Raw genomic sequence first — 17,835 nt, 5'->3', positions numbered from 1 at the left:
CCAGTTTGATTTAAAAGACATTGATTTTTTTTTACAGCTAGAGAAAGTTGTAAGTTATGAAATAAGAAGAAAGATTAGAGCTCAAATAAGAATTGTTAAAAAATTGCTTTCTGAAGGAAAGTTGGTAGAGGTGACTAAAAAAACGGTTGTTAGAGAAAAGAGTCCGATCAAAACAATAAAACAAACACATGAATCTGTTGAAAAAAATACAGAATACCGATCATCGTATGCTTATAATGAACGTAAAAGTTCCTCTGAATATACTAAAACAACGAGACATAGTCCTGAATCTAAAATATATCAAGTTACCAGAAGGAGTCAAAGTCCTGAAACGAAACACACTCGCGACATCAGGAAGAGTCAAAGTCCTGAAACCAAAACAAAACGAATAGCGAGTCCTGAAACAAAATTTACTAGCGAGAAATCAAGCAAAACTACCAAAGTGTTCCAAACCCAACTGAAGAAAACTTTGCCAGTTTCCAAACCTGTTGTTGCAGATGCAATGCCGGAATGGGTCAAACAAAGAAATTTGAAGAAAGTTACGGACACTACAGTTTCAACAGCTAGGACTTCTACTGCAGTAACTGCAAAAAAAATTAGATCTAGTCCAATTAAAGAAATTAAACCAACTGACAGCATCACTTCAAGTTACGGAGTGGGGCCTACAGATGAGAACGGCAGTCCTTTGTTTGGGTTGAAAGCTTTAAGGGCCCAGAATAAAACTGACACAACTAAAGGTAACAATTAAATATTGTATCAACTCAATTAATAGACAAAGATTGTTTTAGTTCAAGGAACGGTGATAAGGAGCCAATACTATTCGGAAAACGGCCAAGAACCCGTTGGTGAGATTAGCGTAACGAAATATTCGACCGACCCCAGAGACTTGGGAAGAGACGAAGTTGGTAAAAATAAAGAAATTACAAGTATAACCACTACTCAGAAGTTCGGTTACAAAGATACACCTTCACTTAAGAGTCTAACAAGTTCGAAAAAGAAGAAGGAAATTGGCGCAATCGAAGACGAATGTGAAACTAAAACTACTAAACTTAACAGACGAGGATCGGTGAAAGCTTTGTCACAGAAATTTATTGAAAATGCAGGTAAATGCACACATTGTCGGTTAGTTTTGTTGCTTAGCCATATTTTTTGATAGTTGAAACCTCGAAGAGTGAAAGGCAGTCTACCTACCCAAAGGCAGGTTTGATTTTGCGCACTTCTAGCTTCAAGGAAACTGGAAGCAGTGATAGTCGTGAGGGGTCTGCTGAGAAGACTGTGATTGTAAAGATGTCTTCATCAAGAACTGTAGCGGGTGAGACTTTCTTGACAAATCGCAGCAAAGTGACAGGTGTACAGGATGCTATTAGCAGGATGAAATCAGAAGGTATATATTATTAAATGCAAAAATATTAAATAAAATAATATTATTTGGAATACTTATATTTATTAAATTAGGTACACTTTAATTACCAAATTGAGCAAAAAATGTCTGTCGACACTAGAAATATCTCCATACAAAAATTCGGTATATGTGTATTGACCTAACATCAAGTTAAGGTTGTTCGTGTAACAGTTTACATATCAGCTTAATTTCAAAATAAATTTTAGCATTTCAAATAACTAATTAGTGTCAGAAAATTTCACGGTTTGTGGATGAAAATATGAATTTTAAAGTAAGCCTCTTATGATATTACATTTATGATAGGTACAGTTACGGCCGTTGAAAACTAAGACACTCTGACAAATTCAAAATTTTGTTGTTGTAAAATACCTTGAAACTGAATGTCATCCAAATATTACGAATCAGTGTCGTAGAGTATAAAACTTCTTCAAAACAATGAATTTAAGTTTATTAGACAGAAATAACTACAGTATTTTATTGTAACACCATTCGAATTTGAAAAATTAAAACTAACATTGTCATCCTTGATGAAAACCTTATTTACAGTATACAAATTTTGAAAATAGCAAATAGAATGCCAAAACTTAATGTCTTAGTTTTCAAAGGCCGCAACTGTACACTTCTACTAAAAAGAAATGCGTTGACCCTGCAAATGAGATAATTTCCAGGCTGTTTGTATGGTTCCTTTTAAAAATTGTAGACTCTATGTTTTACACTGTCAGTTTTTCACACAAGACATTTTTTTCATTGAATACAAAGAACTCGCGTTCCAGAGAAAAATTTCAAGTAAGATAAAATACCAGGAACATGGAAAGAATGTTTAAAAAATTCTATCTGTCAAAAAGTTCTAAATTTATTTTTTGACATTTGACATTTTTTGTCAATCAAGAAAAAAATAAACTTTTCTTTCCACTGATTCGGAATAATGAAGTTTTAATTATAGATTTACTCGTTTCAGGTGAAGCAAAAAATGTTTATCCTTTGCCGTTTTGGCGTAAAATCAAAGATAATTTTTTTTTCCTCGTGTAAACTTAATCCGGGGACATACTGTAGATAAAATTCTTTTTAACATTTTTTCTATGTTCCTGGTATCTTACCTTACATGGAATTTTTCTCTGGGGCGGGAGTTCTAGCACACTCAAGTGATAAGAACTCACAATATCACAAAACTAGAACCAGGTTGGTCGATTAACTCAGTTAACTCAGTTGCACGAGAATATCATCAAATTTCCGTCACTGATGTTATTATAGAAAATTATAATAAAACATTCTCTTTAATTAAATTAAATCAATCTATAATAGTTCTTAAATTAGAAGAAATAGGTAAATTAGTAGGTAAAATAATTTTTGATTTTCATGATTATTTATTAATTAAAGACACTAACTAACCTTCTCCTTAGATTTAATTGAAACTACTCTGACTGAATTAAAGTACATACATTTTTCTGTTAATTTTGCAATAAAGTAAATAAAGAAACTTGCGTACTTCTTAATGTTTTTCTGGTCTTTCACTCTCACTTGCTTCTTTATTTCAAAAGGATAATGGATTAGTTTTCAAGCTCTAAAATTCATTTATCGGTTTGTTAATCTGTATCAGATCGAAGAAAAATTTGAGAAGGAAAAATACCTGTGAAGAAGTTTTAGAGAGAAGAGGGTTCTTCAGGAATTTCCAGAATGTTTCAAAATAATTTTTGATAATTGTTGATAATAATTAACAATTCTGTCTCATTATACTCCTGTACAACCTCTTCAGCGAGGAAAATACTGGAAACTAGCAGGTTATGTCACCCACATCACGAAACTTAATAAATGTCAAACTCAAAATTACAGTAGATCAGCAACTTTTTTTAATTCTGGGCAAATTGGTATTATTTTCGTAACCTAGCAACGAATGGCGACCTATTGCCCCCGGCATTTGACATTTTTCTCTGGGGCGCGAGTTCTGGCGCACCCTGTATAACTTAACAGTGTCATAACCTCTTAAAGACAAAACAACAATTTGCAAAAAAAAACAATATTTGTTTTTATCAAATTTACCATTTGGCAATCAAAGTTGGCAGCTAATACATTTTATCCAATCCACTTCCTTTTTAGTGCTATTTTATAAAAAAAATTATAAAATGTCGTTGGGAATAGAACACTACGAGCACTTTAGCAAGAAAAGCTTTGTTTGGTAGTAAATTAAATTTTGAAATTATACTCGTTCTATTAACTTCTGTTTTAAACAATAGGTACATGTGTTACCTATTGTTGTGTTACATGTGTTACCTTTTAGTTCAATGTTACCAAGTAACAATTAGAAAAAGCCCCGTTTACTTTATCGAAAAATAGCCAAAATCGGGTACCTACAGCAGTTGTACGCTTTTCTTTTGAATACAAGTGTACACCAATTATTTGCTAATAACTTTGTATTTATTTTTGTAACTTATATAATTTAAAGACGTATTTGGAGACTTTGTCACATTAAAACTTGATATTCATTTGAAAAAATAAAATAATATGTAAATAAACAAATAAAAGCGTTCATGATTCCATAAGTGAAAATTTTTAAAATTTTTAGAAATACAGTGACGAACAGTGAATTTCATCCGTTCAATTTCCATGACATACTAAAGTGTAAATTAGTAGTTAGTTGAAAAAGATAAATTTAACATATCCTTAAATGTTTAACGTTGTGTTTCCATGAAAAGAAACTAAGACAAGTTGTCCAAAAATAATCTCAGTTTCTACGAACCGCCCCCGAAAACACAAGTCGTTGTCACTAATGCATCCACCTTTCAGACATTCGCCAAGGTGACAGTTCTGAAGACGTCGAAGCCAGAGGTCTTTTGAACAAGTTCCTCGGTGCCCAAGTGATCCTTTCGGGCATCGAATCAAGCATCAAATCAACGTCAAGCAACGCCAAACGCAGCACAAAAGTCACAACAACGATCACGGTGAGTTTTTTCCTCCCAACCCAATTATAAACATAAACGCACCTCATCGTAAGGTTGCCGACTTATGTGGTGCTCTATTGCAAATTAAAGACGCGCCGCTACTAATTTTGGACGGATGACGTCAAAAACACGACGACGCTCGTTCAGATTGTCGGTGTAAACCCTCAGTGGCTGTCGAAATTTAGTGCAGTGAACTACCCAACACATCATAAAAAAAATTCAAAATTTGAGGATTAAAAACTTCAATTTTTGAGTACTTTCAAAATAATAGGTGAGATTTTTTAATGTGACAAACTAAGCGTGGAAATGTAGCAATATTTGTATTATGTACTATAATTAGCATTTTATTTATAGCGCTATTAAGAAATGCATTAGATAGCTGCATCACTTTATAATTTCCGCATTTTTTAAAAAACCTCATATTTCCAGTAAAATTCAAAACTTGAATCTTAATTTGGTACCATCCCATACAAAAAATGGGACATGAAATATTTGATTCTTTCTAAAAATTCACTGTAAAGCAGGCTTTAACGTCAAATTTGACTTTCCAAACCAACAAAATGTCAGGAACATCACGTTAAAAATCAGTAACATTAAATTAAAAATGAAGTTACTGTCTACGGACCGTTTTACACTCAATGTCAACAGAATGACCTTGATCTCTTTTTTTTTGTCCGGCATGGTACGTTCTATTTCGTAGGATGTTAGTTAATTTTAAGATAATTGCGCGCAATTTCCAAAAATATGTTAAGTCATGAAACGTCATAGTCGAAATTTTCTTTGTCATTTTTGGATCACCATGTTATTGGAAACAATAGTTTTTTCTATTTTGACCAATGTTTTAACCTTGTCACTACACCTAATTGATGAGGACAGGCAAATATCCTCTTTATAACCAAAAAATTAGGACGAAGAAATGGTAGACATTTTGTGAAATCAAGTCTGAAAAATGTACATAATAATAATATATTTTTTTAGTATTTGGAAGTAAAGTTTTTGTAATAATTAAAACACAATAATATAAAACAAAAAACTAATAAAAATTTTTTTTGACAAAGTTAAAATTCGCAACTATTATAGATTAATTTAGTAATTTTTGTGGTAATTTTAATCTTATACTTATTTATTAGCAAAACATTTTCTTTCATGACATTGTCAACATTATATTTTTTCGGGCATTGTATTTCTTGTAATTTTTTTACTTAACTAATTTAGATGAGTTTTCCTAACATCAATAGTTTTTTGTTTATCTTGGAATTAACTCTAGGTTTACTATTTGTGAAAATAATGTGTGAATTTCCTACGGGCCGTACGCCAGCAGAATGTTTCGTTGGTGGTTCTAACCAAAATAGGCGAGTCGATTAGACGCTTTTAGTGAGACATGCGCAACGTCGCGATGCTTGGCGTCCTTGTCCTCTACTAACGCCGGAAAAAGACAGTGGGAGGACTAAAGTCCGCATAAGAATGCTGCATTTTTTATATCACATGGAGATGATTTAATTAAAATGGCAACGTTAAATGTTCTTCCGGATTCTTGACTTGGTGCTACATTATGGGATTCTATTTAAACTTCCTGCTCGAGATGCATTTCGGGTTCAAAAGTTGGCCCTATTTTAAGTCTCTGCAAAAATAAACGCTAACTTTACAAACTTATTTTTAAGATAATAATACATTTACCTAGTTGTAATCCTTACATGAAGTGTCATTGAACCACCGCAAAAAATACGAATCCGACCAAAGCATGGAAACTTTAAATTTATTTTTGAATAATTTGCTGCAGTTTCGGTTAATTTTTATTAAATAATTACATTTATCTCATGATGTCGTTCTGTAGAATTTTTCAAGTTTAAAATTGGCATATTATTGTGAGCTGACGCAAGTGTAAGAACTGTATAAATAAATTTAACATTGCCAAAACTTACAAAAGAAATTTCTATAAATGAAAATTTCGTAAAGAAATTTTTGAAAAAGATTTGAGGCGTAGTTACCACTACGTTCTCTGGGATAAAAACAACTTTTAAAAAGTAAATATCCTTGAGTGATCATAAGAGAAAATAGCAACCTATTAAAAGATGCTGTAGTATATTGGTCCAGCATGTAAATATTGTAAATATCAGAGAAAGTTTTGTTATTATAACAACAAGAGTTTTATTGACAAAATAGCGAGAATTTAATAAACCAAGATTTTTTTAAACTAAGTATAAAACTTGTGTAGTCTTCAAAATTTTTTCAAACACTAATACTATTGGATTTTGATAAATTCAGAAATTGTTATAAAGAAATGTGTCTAAATAATGTAAAAATTGACAAAATGACAAGATAAGAATAGAATATTTTATATACTTTATATAAATTACGTTGTGAGTGACGGCGTATTTTATAGAAGAACGTATTTTAACGGCAACATAAGAGGTAAGGTTAAATGCACCATAGAATAGCTATTAAGACAACAAGAATTTTATAGACAGTTTAAAAATGGAGGTCGTAGTTTAAATTCGACCAATCGTTAGGGAGGTTAGACCGTGATTTTTAAACTATAAAACTTGTGTTGTCTTCCAACACTAATATTGGATCAGAAATTTTCGAAATTTATAAAATGTTATAAAGAAATTTGTCAAAATATACTGTAAAAATTGACAAAATGCCAAGATAAAAATAAGTATTTTATATACTATCAAATTTATGAAAAACTATGAACACAAACACAATATAACCCGACACACCAAACTTTTATTTCTACAAACTAGTTAAATCAATCGACACTTTCGAAACTCTCAACACAAATTCCGAAATTGACGCGTCACGTTTATTATGATTTTGTTGCGAAGCGTCCTGATTATTTTGGTTATTTACTTGATAATTATTGTCTTGCTCTTTTCTCTTTATCTGAATCGTTTGCGAATAATATAGTATGTTATTTGGAGTAAAAGTAAGTTTATGTGGCTCAGCTGAATCACTCCGTTCAGCAAAATAAACCTTCAACTTCGCGACATAAACTATCACTTTTACTCCTAATAACATAATATGCTATTTTCTATCAGAGAAGAACATTTTTGGTTACAGCTGAAAGTTTTTAATATTTATAAAAACTTTGGGAGTGGTTATATCACCACGAGTATTGCACAATTACTTTGCCCTCAAACTTTTTATAAATTTTAAGCTGTAAGCAAAAATGTTCTTTTCTAATAGAAAAGCTACGCTCCAAAATTAGGAAAGAAGACATCTGGCACATCAACTGTAAACTATTCAAATGGGGAAAACATTGATGTTTTAGTACCATCTATTGGCGGTTAATTTTCTCCTATTTGAGTTTTATGTGGTGCTATAGTTAGCACCACGGAGAAAATGTTTTTTTCTAATTAATTCAGATTAATATTCTTTAGATCATTATTTTAAAAGTGATGAAATTAAAAAAAAATTAGGTGGTGCTATAGTTACAGAGTTGTGCATGAATGTGAATGAAATTTCAACATTTACACATAATTGCCTTCAAAATCTCAATTTGATTTTTTCATTATTGTAATTATTGATTATTATTGGTCAGTTACCTATATAATAATGACAATTGATTTTCATTGACAACATAATAAACACAACTTTAACCCTTTTTTCTAAAACCATCATCAGAGGTTTTATACCTTTTCTCTTATTATTTGAGAATCTGTGCATGATTATTTATACATATTTTTATAATTTTGGACTATTGTTTTCTTTGCTAAACATTATTTATGTATCTAGATGATGTGGCATTCTTTTTTTATAGAAATAAAAATGTAAATAAAATTGTTTAATATCTCGAGTCTTGTAACATCTTTTTAAGAATGAACTGTAGTGGAACACAAACCATATTAAGTACCTAACTCTGATTTCAAATGCAATCTGAGAAAAATACCAGTTCGAATTTTGTTAATTTCATAAAAAAAGCAACAAATTTGAAGTTAAAAGATTCTTCACGTCAAGTCGGATAATAAAACACATTACATCCGTTTCGTTATTTAATTTTTTGTTTGTATTTCCCTTATAATGGGTGGGCCATTTATAGTTTCTTTTTGAAGTGTATGTTATTTTCACATTAGCAACACTGAGGCGCCTGACATATTGACAGGTATATAGTGTCAAACCTCCGGTTTAAGAAAAAAAGTGTGTTACGCTTACAACGCTGGGAAATATTGAAAAATTATTTTCAAAGTGAGAGATGTGTTGCAAAAACTGTGCGAAAGTTGAGAAAATTTTTTGGTCGAAATGCGGTTTGACGCCGTTGAACTATTTTTTATGGGAACATAAAAACCGTTGTTACTCCAACGATCCACAAACCATTGACGCACTTAAAGAAAACATCCATCAAGCTATTCGTGAAATAAAGACAAGACCAAGCCAGCCGCGGCAACCATTTAACTAAAATAGTTCTTCATAAATAATCGGAAGGTGTACTCTCTTGAATACATTTTGAACAAAGCAACAACAACCATTCAAAAATATTTAACGTTGTAGTTTTAATAACAATCTTAAAAAGAAACCAACAGATAGCCCACCCTATACAGGGCGTTTACGGTCTTGGGTTTGAAATTTATTCACGGTAGAAGAAAACTATTACGGTATCTAAAACAAAAATTCATGTTATATGCGTTATAATTCATTTTATACTATTTATTTGAGAACTTCTGCTTCGGCTGCAACAATGGCCATTAGTATCATTACCTAGTGTTTCACCGTAAATCATAATCACGACAACCAATTTATTATTTTAATATTTGTCATACATATTCATAAATTTGGAAAAAAATTAAGAAAAACGAATCAAACCTGTTGGAAACCATTTCGCTGGAAGAGATTAAACAAAAGATCTTCGAATTTTGATGAAAACTAAAGCAAAAGCAAATCAAATGATGACAGTGTCAAAACTATAAAGTGACATTTCTCTTTCATTATCGTGGATACGATTTTTTATACAATACAATTTTATCTGAACAAGGAAATAATTTCAGTGATCCTCAAACCGTGTACCAATATTTTAGAGGTTAATAGCATTCTTAATAATAACAATTGTGTGAGTTTTTTTTTCGGTGACAGTATTTCTGTACTCTTCTATTACTAGGTCAATTTTCAGCTCCAAGACTGTAAACACCCTGTATACATAATAAAAATTTAAAAACATTATCTGCGTATATAAATTACTTGTTTTATCAACAAATACACCTAGGTGTCATTCATATCAAATATAGTTTAGTAAAAGGTTATTTGGTAAAATGTTGCAATGAAATTCTAAATTTTGTTACGTACTTATCTACCTCAATTTTTCAAATAAATATATTTAATTAAAAAACATTTCTGTGAAAAAAAAACAAACATATGTAAAAGCTTTATTTTAATGTTATTTCATTGTGATTTTGATGTAGGAAGGAGGGAAACCAGTTACCAAAACTCGCGTATTCCAACACCCCATAACCGACGAAGTTCTTGAGACAGTCTGGGACGAGCAAACTTTGCGACTACTGGTAACAAAATCTCAAAATGTTTGAAACTTTTTGTATACACTTTATGTCAATTTTTCAGTTAGAACAAAGTACTGATTACGAAGAACGCCGAAAAATCAGAGCTAAACTACGCCAAGTGATGGCAGAACAGGAAGGTACTGTATAAAAAATAGTCAACTTTCAAGAAACTTTCGATTTGTTTAATTTTTTTACAGCATGCACAGAATTAGTAGAGAAGGCCAGTCAGGATCAAATCGGTACAACATTTGAGGGTGAGTCTCAACTACTTCCTCTTCTACAGGGCTTACTCGAAGCGCCTGATAACGAACAAACCGCCGATTCAGGAACGGAATCTGGCGAAGACCAACGTAACGGTCTTATAGCAGAAGTGCAAAACGCACTCGATAAACTATCGGCAAGTTTACGCGATGATACTACCGATGTAACACCAGAACGTCGTGCTTCTCTTCTTCAGTTAGTCACAAAACTGCAAGCAGGTCTTGCAGCGTCAGTGCCCCCTCAGGAAAGGCGCTCCAGTGTTCAAGGACGTTTTAGAAGACGTCAAAGACCCAATAGACACACTGTGGGCGTTAGTCGTGAAGAATTAGCAGACGCTAGAAGACTAATAGAAGAAATTTCCTTACACGAATTAACTCCACAATCGTCGAAAGTAAAAGTTTCAATGTTGCAGAAACAAAACTCTGAAGGTTGTGTTGGGCAAAACACGACTAGTTCGTTTAAACCATTTTTGACACAAAAAAGTGTGGTTAAAAATGCAGTGGCTAAACCGTTTAGTAGTTCAAATAGTACTGTTTCTGGAAATTCATCTTCAGTTCAGACACCTACGGATCCATCAGAATCTTTAGATCTACTTTTTCAGGAAGATGGTGATAAAAGACCAGATTATTCATTTAGATCAATGTCTTTGGATGACCAAAATATACACAGATCTTCATCTGGAGATGTCAGCATTAAATCTGTACAACATGCCGTACAACAAGCCGCTGCAAGAAAAAGTACAGAGAACCTTATGGAGTCGGAAGAAACCGACGAAGATACCACTATGAAAGCGCACACTGTCAATTCTGAAGAAAGAAAAGAAGTCACAGTCGAACCTTATAAACCGTTACAACCGGATCTGATTATGCAAAATAATCCCATTTATCAGCAACAAAGACTTTCAAATACTGAAGAGAAAATTAATAAATTTAACACGAAAAAGTTAAAGATGAAAAGAGCTAACACAATTGATATACCGAAACCTTTAAATTTTTATGAAGAGGATGACGACAGTGATAGTTCCTTACCAGAAGAAGATTATTATCAACGAAGAAGAAGTAATTATTTAGCACTCAGAGGACCTATCAGAGTTGGAAACCCAAATAGTACTAAAAGTACAGTCCCAGTATTTGAACCTAAAACAGATAACGATAAAAAATTCTTAGCGTTTATTAACAAACACAACGAAAACTCTACGTCTAGAACAGTTCAATCAAAAAATTCATTGTGGTCCAAACCAGAGGTTAACAACCATGGTTCTATATGGACTAACAAATTTGGGAATATAAAAAACACATTTGAAAAAGCATCATCTGGCCCGATTCAATCTCAAAATTCTGCTCGCCAGTTTTGGAAATGTGCCGACGATGCTGTCACTATTGGCCCAAAATATGACGGGCCTAAAATTAGTAAACAAAGTGCAAGGAATCTTCGTCAGATGTTTGAAGAAAAACAAAAAGAGACCCGAAAATTGCCTTGGAGTCCCAACGACAACAAAAATATTGTAACAGGATCGCTCAAAGTGAAAGCTTTTGAACCGCACAACGACAAGAGCTACAAATTTGTGCCTCAACCTTTGCCCGTTAATAAATTTTCACATGCACCTCAATCAGCCTTTAAACCAATACCGAAGAAAACACCGCCTGCCTCACTTCAAATTTGTAAGACTCCTATCAAATCGAGCGATAAAGAAAAAGAACCAGAATCACCACTTTTCTTGTATAGTCCCAAACCATCAAATGAACCTTCGTTGAAACCATGGGCTACAAATCCTGGTGAAAGTCGTGTTTTAAATTTAGCTGCTTCTAAATTTGAAAATGTTCCGCAACAAGAACCTCCACTTATCAAACCCCGAAAGTTAAGCAAGGAGAAGTTAGTTTCACCTTTCCATCAACAAACTGCCGAAAAATTAAGCGCGCCTTACCTTGTAAAAAGTGTGGAACAGAATAAAAATGTGAAGCAATTGAGCGGTCAATATGATCAGCTGAATGAAAAGGGTAATGATACATATGCTATTTATAGCAGTGTTAAATATACTTCTCCTAAAGCCGACAGGCCGGACTATCAATATAAAACAAGACAACAAAAAATACCGAATCAATATTCTAATCAACAGTATAATTCGCCTCAATCTCCACAATACGTCTATCCTCAAAATCAGCAAACAAATCAAACGTATGCTTCGCAAAGACTGTTATCTCATAATCAATATCAAAAACCTCAAAATTACGGATATGAATCACAAAATCAACAGTATACCTTACAAACACAGTATAAAAATCCTCAAAACCAAGATCAGCATTTCGAACTTCACAGACCTCAAAGTGAACAATACAAACTTGAAAGTCAGCAATATCAAACACAAAGCCATAGCCCTAAAAATCAGCAACATGAAGGACACCATCAACACAATTTAAATAAAAACCAACAATTTAGTGAGCCTCAGTACACCTCAACTTACCAATATCAACCACAAGTTCAAACACCGCCACCGAATTATTCTCAAAAAATTCCTCTACAAGAGAGAAACGAACCTAAGCAAGAAACCGCAGTTCAACAACCAAAATATGAATCTCAAGTTTCTGTTGAAAGTCTGAAAGAATACAATGCTGTTAACAGTAGAGTGATGACTGGTCCTGTATGTCAACAGGCAACCACAGTTCGCCAAAAATCCCCAATGAATCGAAATGAACATGATATGGCAGCAGCCCTAAATCTTCGAAATTCGCTTCAAAAAATTAATCCAAAATCAGAAACTTCTCCTCAAAAAACCAAAGAGGATCCAAAGAAGGAAACTCCACCATTTAATCCTCCCTTTAAAACTAAGGACGAGCCCAAAAACTATATATTCAACAATGTTAGTTATAGAAACATTCAGAGAGAGGAACCTTGCAAAGTCACTTCGCCAATAAGTTATAATTATCAAACCAACGAAACACGACGTGTGTCACCTAACAGCTTTAGTTATAAACCCCGTGAGGAGACTCCAAAACCGGTATCACCTCATAGTTTTACTTATAAAAACCGAGAAAATATCTCTTCTAATACCTACAATAAACGTTCAGCTCCTGTTGAATCTTTAGAGATTAATGCAAACGGTGAGTCGATTGTGACTTCGAAATTCCAAATACCTGTGATTAATGTACCTCAGCCCGAATCTCCACGACCACCCAGTCAAACTCAAATAGCAAATAAAGCCGATTCGTGGCACCAAATTTGCATGCAAAACCAACAACCTGCCCACAAACCGTCACCAAGAGCATCACCAAATGCTCGAACTGTTTTGAAATCCAAATCCAGTCATTCCCTTGCTTTACCAAAACAATTTGAAGCTGGAATGACTAAAGATGAAATGGCTCAAAAAAGAAAAACCATGGAAGCGTTTTTAAGCGGAAGTAAATCACCTCAGTCACTCTCTCGCAACTCCTCGAGCGAAAATCTGACCACTAAAACGGACACAAAAGTAGTAAAAAGATCAATCAACCGACTGAAAACCTCGGAAAAAGTGTCAACTTTTCGTCACTCTTCCGGATTATCTCGAAGTCGAACTCTGCCAGACATAGTCTGTCCAGAACTGCTAGACGAGGAAAATGTGGACAAAGCTTTCGAAGCCTTGTTTAGGTCTAGCTCGTAAACCGAATTTAAGGCCAAGTAAGGAAAAAAGCAAAATTTCTGCATTCCATTCCTACGTGGAAGTTGTTTTTTAATGTTTAGATTGTAAGAGTTTTTAGTCGAACGAAACCCGTCCGTTGTATATCGAAACAATAGAAGTTGTTTGTTGTTGTTGTTGAGGACAAATAGGCGTCGGTGATTGGTGTGTTTGGAGTGCGCACACCAATCGCAGAACACTTTGAAAGGGGGTCGTCGAGATGATTTTATAAGGGTGAGAGTGTGTTGGTGTGCGCACCCATTAATAACTGTGAATCCCCCTCTTGTGCCAGCCACGCCAACGCCACATTTTCTACAAACTGTTGTGTAAATGCGCCTTTAGTAGATTTCTAATTTAAAAAAATTAAACCGCATTTACATTTTTTTGTTTTTTGTTTCATCACACAAAGCACTTGCTATGGCGTGCCAGCTTTTTGTCTTCTACCCAACCTTCTCATTTTTTTTCTTGCACTTGAATAACATTTCCGTTTTGTCTTTTAACAATTTTTTTTTACCATGTGATTAATTCATTTTGTCGATTTCTTGTATTCATTAAAGTGCAATAAAATTATTTCCTTTGTTTTCAGAAGCCACTCACACTAAGACAACTTTTTCGGAGGGGCCTATTACAACAACACAAGGTAAGGATCACATAACGTAACGTAGGTAATAATAGTAGTTCCAAATCAATTTTGTTATTATCTTTGCTAAATAAGTTTGACTATTCAATTCACCTCTCTTTTTTCAAATATTAACCAATAAAATAGCAGATGTTTACTTTCGCATCTTAGCAACAAAAAATTTAAGCGAATATTCCACTCGTGATAAAATATAACTGGATATTCCACGTTGCTATGTCAATGAAATCATGTCAATACGCTTATGAACACCATGAGTGCGTAGCATTTATGGTCATTACGTTTGCGAACACCATTCGTGCTACACACTCATGGTGTTCATAAAGCGATGACCATTCATAAAAATATTCGACAATTTTTGACTAGGTACTCGTATTATAACTGATAATTTTTTTCTTAAAAAATGTGTTAATTAACTGTTACTTTTAACATTTCAGTTACTTCGAGAGTTACCAGTACTCAGCAAACTCAGTCTAAGAAGCCGATTTCACCTTTCGCCAAATTTCGGCAATTGGACAAACAAAACAGCCTCAATTCTCCAAGGTAAAACCTAAGTACCTTAAATAACACCTCCCCAAATATTTCAATTAACTTTCGGCTTGATATCGCTTTCATACTGACTAATGCTTGGCTTGGTCTGCAGTACCCCTAAGACCCCCTCCGGCAGTGGCCCCCTTTTTAAATTCACTGATCCCGCAGTGAGTCAAAGTGCTAGCACCATCAAAGATAGGCTCTTGTATTGGTGCAGAATGAAGACAAAGGAGTATGAGGTATGGACAAATGGGTGTTTGTTTGTGGTTGCTTTATTTAATCCGCCTTGTTTGTGATTTTCTTTTACCACTAAAAATGGAGCTTTCATTTACTGTGTTTTTGTATATTGCTTAAAAGAATAATTGACACTGTTTTAATTTGTTTGGCGGTTTTAGAACATCCAACTAGACAACTTCTCAACCAGCTGGGCAGACGGATTAGCTTTTTGTGCCCTCATCCATCATTTCCTTCCGGATGCGTTCGACTACCATGCCCTCTCACCGAAAAATCGCAGGCATAATTTCACACTCGCCTTCCGTGTGGCTGAGTAAGTAATCTCTTAAAATACGAACTGCTATGAGCAATAATAATAATCAATAATGGTTTTTCCCAGTGAGAAGGCGGATATAGCACCGCTTCTTGACGTCGATGACATGGTAGCCACCCGAAAACCGGATTGGAAATGCGTCTTCACCTACGTACAGTCCATTTACAGACGTTTCAAGGACGAAGATTGAAATTTCGGCAAAAATGTTCCTTGTATTAGTTTTAGGCTCCTACTTCTTCAATCAGTTCCTTGCGTCTACATTTTACCACAAATTATTGTTTGTAAATTCGTTTTTTAATGCTTTAATTACCTAACGTACCTATATGTTGTTGTTCTGTGATCAAGTTAATGTATTATGGCATTTTCTTATAGGTGATACTGTATGTAATTAATTTATTGTTTGACGATCTGCCCAGCGGTTTTTTTATAATAATATTTTTTCTACTTTTTATGCAGATTTAACGAATGTATTAAACGCTTATTTATTAACTTAGTTTTAAGAATGATTTTATAAAGGGTTGTTGCTTTTGCCATGAGGTAGGTATATAGTTAATAATAATGGTTAATACAAGTAATCTTTCTTATGTTGATAACAATTTGGAAAGCGTCATTGGTTTATATATTTATGGAAACTATTAATATCTTTGCCTGCATGAGTAAAAGACAATAATCTCAATTTGTTTCATAAGTTAAGCTATGTGCCTTGTAATAAAGTCTTTATATATTTTATAAACAGATTTGTACTTGGACTAAACTAATAAATACCTATATTAGCAGATTTTCACTTTATTTTTACCCACTGTTAGGTACCATTTATCGTTTTTGGAAACAAAAAATTTAATGGGAATTGGTAGCACAAGAGACATTTTTAATAGTGTATTACAAACCACAGCCGAGCGTTGGTTAACTGTTTGAGAGCGAAGCTTCAGGTTTGTATACAATTTTATTCATCCAATGTTAAAATTCAATTTACTATATAAATTTTAAATACGGAGAACTATACAGTGTGTCAGGACCCACGCCCCAGAGAAAAATTTCAAGTAAGATAACATACCAGGAACATAGCAAGAAAACTTGGAAAATTATTTTTCCAACAGAAATAAATAATCAAATAGTCAAAGTGCAAAATTTAAACTCTCATAACTTCAAAATTTTTATAGATAGATTTTTTTTTAACATTTTTTCCATGTTCCTGGTATTTTACCTTACTTGGCATTTTTCTCTGGGGCGCGAGTTCTGGCGCACCCAGTATATTCGTACTAGAAGACGAAACGAGATATTTACAAAATCACTCGATTATTTGGAAAAAAAAGTAGTACGACAGAGTAAAAATGAGAGCGCTTAGCGTTTTACCGTCTCAGTTTCAAATCGTTTTAAATTAAGTACCTAATTTAAATTCAACCAGTTTACTAATTGCTTGGAAAAAAAATTTGAGCTTTACATTTTTAATAATGAAATTGACAGATTAATAATATGATTGCAAATAAAGAAAATTAATCAAAAACAAACGTAATTTTTTTTACAAATAGCAACAACATTAAGGAAACCTCCCACGAGATAATGGAAACTGAATTATACTTACCAAGATCGATTATTTTTTATTTGAATCCTCTATTAGATTTTTTTATTGGTATTTTAAGGAGTGAGCCGTCAAAAAATCATATAACGGGATAAAAAAATTCCGATTTAAATTTTCATTTTTTTGGGGTTCAACTCTGAATTACTTACATAAGTTTAGTTTTGAAAAATCAATTTTTCGTAAAGTGCCTTTTATGTGACAATTACGACAAAACGTTATTAAGAAAAGTTGTTTAGAATCAACATTTAGGCCCTTATAATTATACCAAATTGGAAAATTATCGGCCAACTATGATTTTTCTTTTTTTATGATTATTATTCCACAAATCAAGAATTTTTAACAGTTCTTTTATTACGAATAAAAAAATTACATTTAGATTATTGCTAATAAATAACTTTTATCCACAATCAGTCTATAAAGAGACTGTATTCCACACTTTAGATGCGTATAAAGTACCACTTTATCCACTAGTGGATAAAAGTTATTTATAAGTGGAATAAAATAACTTTATTCCACTGTTAGTAACCAGCGCACCGTGTATAATAGCTTACTACGTTTAACCGAAAGCACATTTGGCGTGACGTTTAAATGTCACTTAAATTTTTAATTAAGTTTGGAATAATTTGGGCCTGTGATTGTGGATAAAACGTTATACTACAGTCGTGTGTTAGTCGCATTTTATCCACTTAAGAAAATAATTAACCAATCGAACTGACGTTCTCGCGGTTAAACATTCTTGAGTGAATACAACGCTACCTAACACACACTTACAATAAATAACTATTTGACGGTTTTATAAAG

At 33.1% G+C, this 17,835-nt stretch overlaps 1 protein-coding gene across 3 annotated transcripts in view; it reads left to right on the top strand.

The window, feature by feature from the left end:
• LOC123004018 overlaps nucleotides 1-16,231 on the top strand; it is a 29,365-nt gene extending 13,134 nt beyond the window's left edge. For 2 of the 3 annotated variants that reach the window (XM_044397118.1, XM_044397117.1), the window contains exons 4-15: nucleotides 38-737; nucleotides 789-1,103; nucleotides 1,157-1,384; nucleotides 4,184-4,338; nucleotides 9,735-9,833; nucleotides 9,892-9,967; nucleotides 10,028-10,084; nucleotides 14,327-14,380; nucleotides 14,815-14,920; nucleotides 15,021-15,147; nucleotides 15,304-15,455; nucleotides 15,522-16,231. In XM_044397118.1, coding sequence (XP_044253053.1) covers nucleotides 38-737; nucleotides 789-1,103; nucleotides 1,157-1,384; nucleotides 4,184-4,338; nucleotides 9,735-9,833; nucleotides 9,892-9,967; nucleotides 10,028-10,084; nucleotides 14,327-14,380; nucleotides 14,815-14,920; nucleotides 15,021-15,147; nucleotides 15,304-15,455; nucleotides 15,522-15,645 — 2,193 coding nt within the window. In that variant the 3' untranslated portion in view covers nucleotides 15,646-16,231. Of the gene's footprint in view, nucleotides 1-37; nucleotides 738-788; nucleotides 1,104-1,156; nucleotides 1,385-4,183; nucleotides 4,339-9,734; nucleotides 9,834-9,891; nucleotides 9,968-10,027; nucleotides 10,085-14,326; nucleotides 14,381-14,814; nucleotides 14,921-15,020; nucleotides 15,148-15,303; nucleotides 15,456-15,521 lie in introns of those variants that run through there. The other variant, XM_044397119.1, reaches the window with a different exon arrangement.
• The last annotated feature ends 1,604 nt before the right edge of the window (nucleotides 16,232-17,835 follow it).

Source organism: Tribolium madens, unplaced genomic scaffold (genome assembly GCF_015345945.1).
Source record: "Tribolium madens isolate multiple individuals breed KSU strain unplaced genomic scaffold, Tmad_KSU_1.1 Scaffold_1;HRSCAF=32;Tcas5.2_LG8, whole genome shotgun sequence".
Taxonomy (NCBI): Eukaryota; Metazoa; Arthropoda; class Insecta; order Coleoptera; family Tenebrionidae; genus Tribolium; species Tribolium madens.
This window is presented reverse-complemented; position numbering and strand designations above follow the sequence as displayed.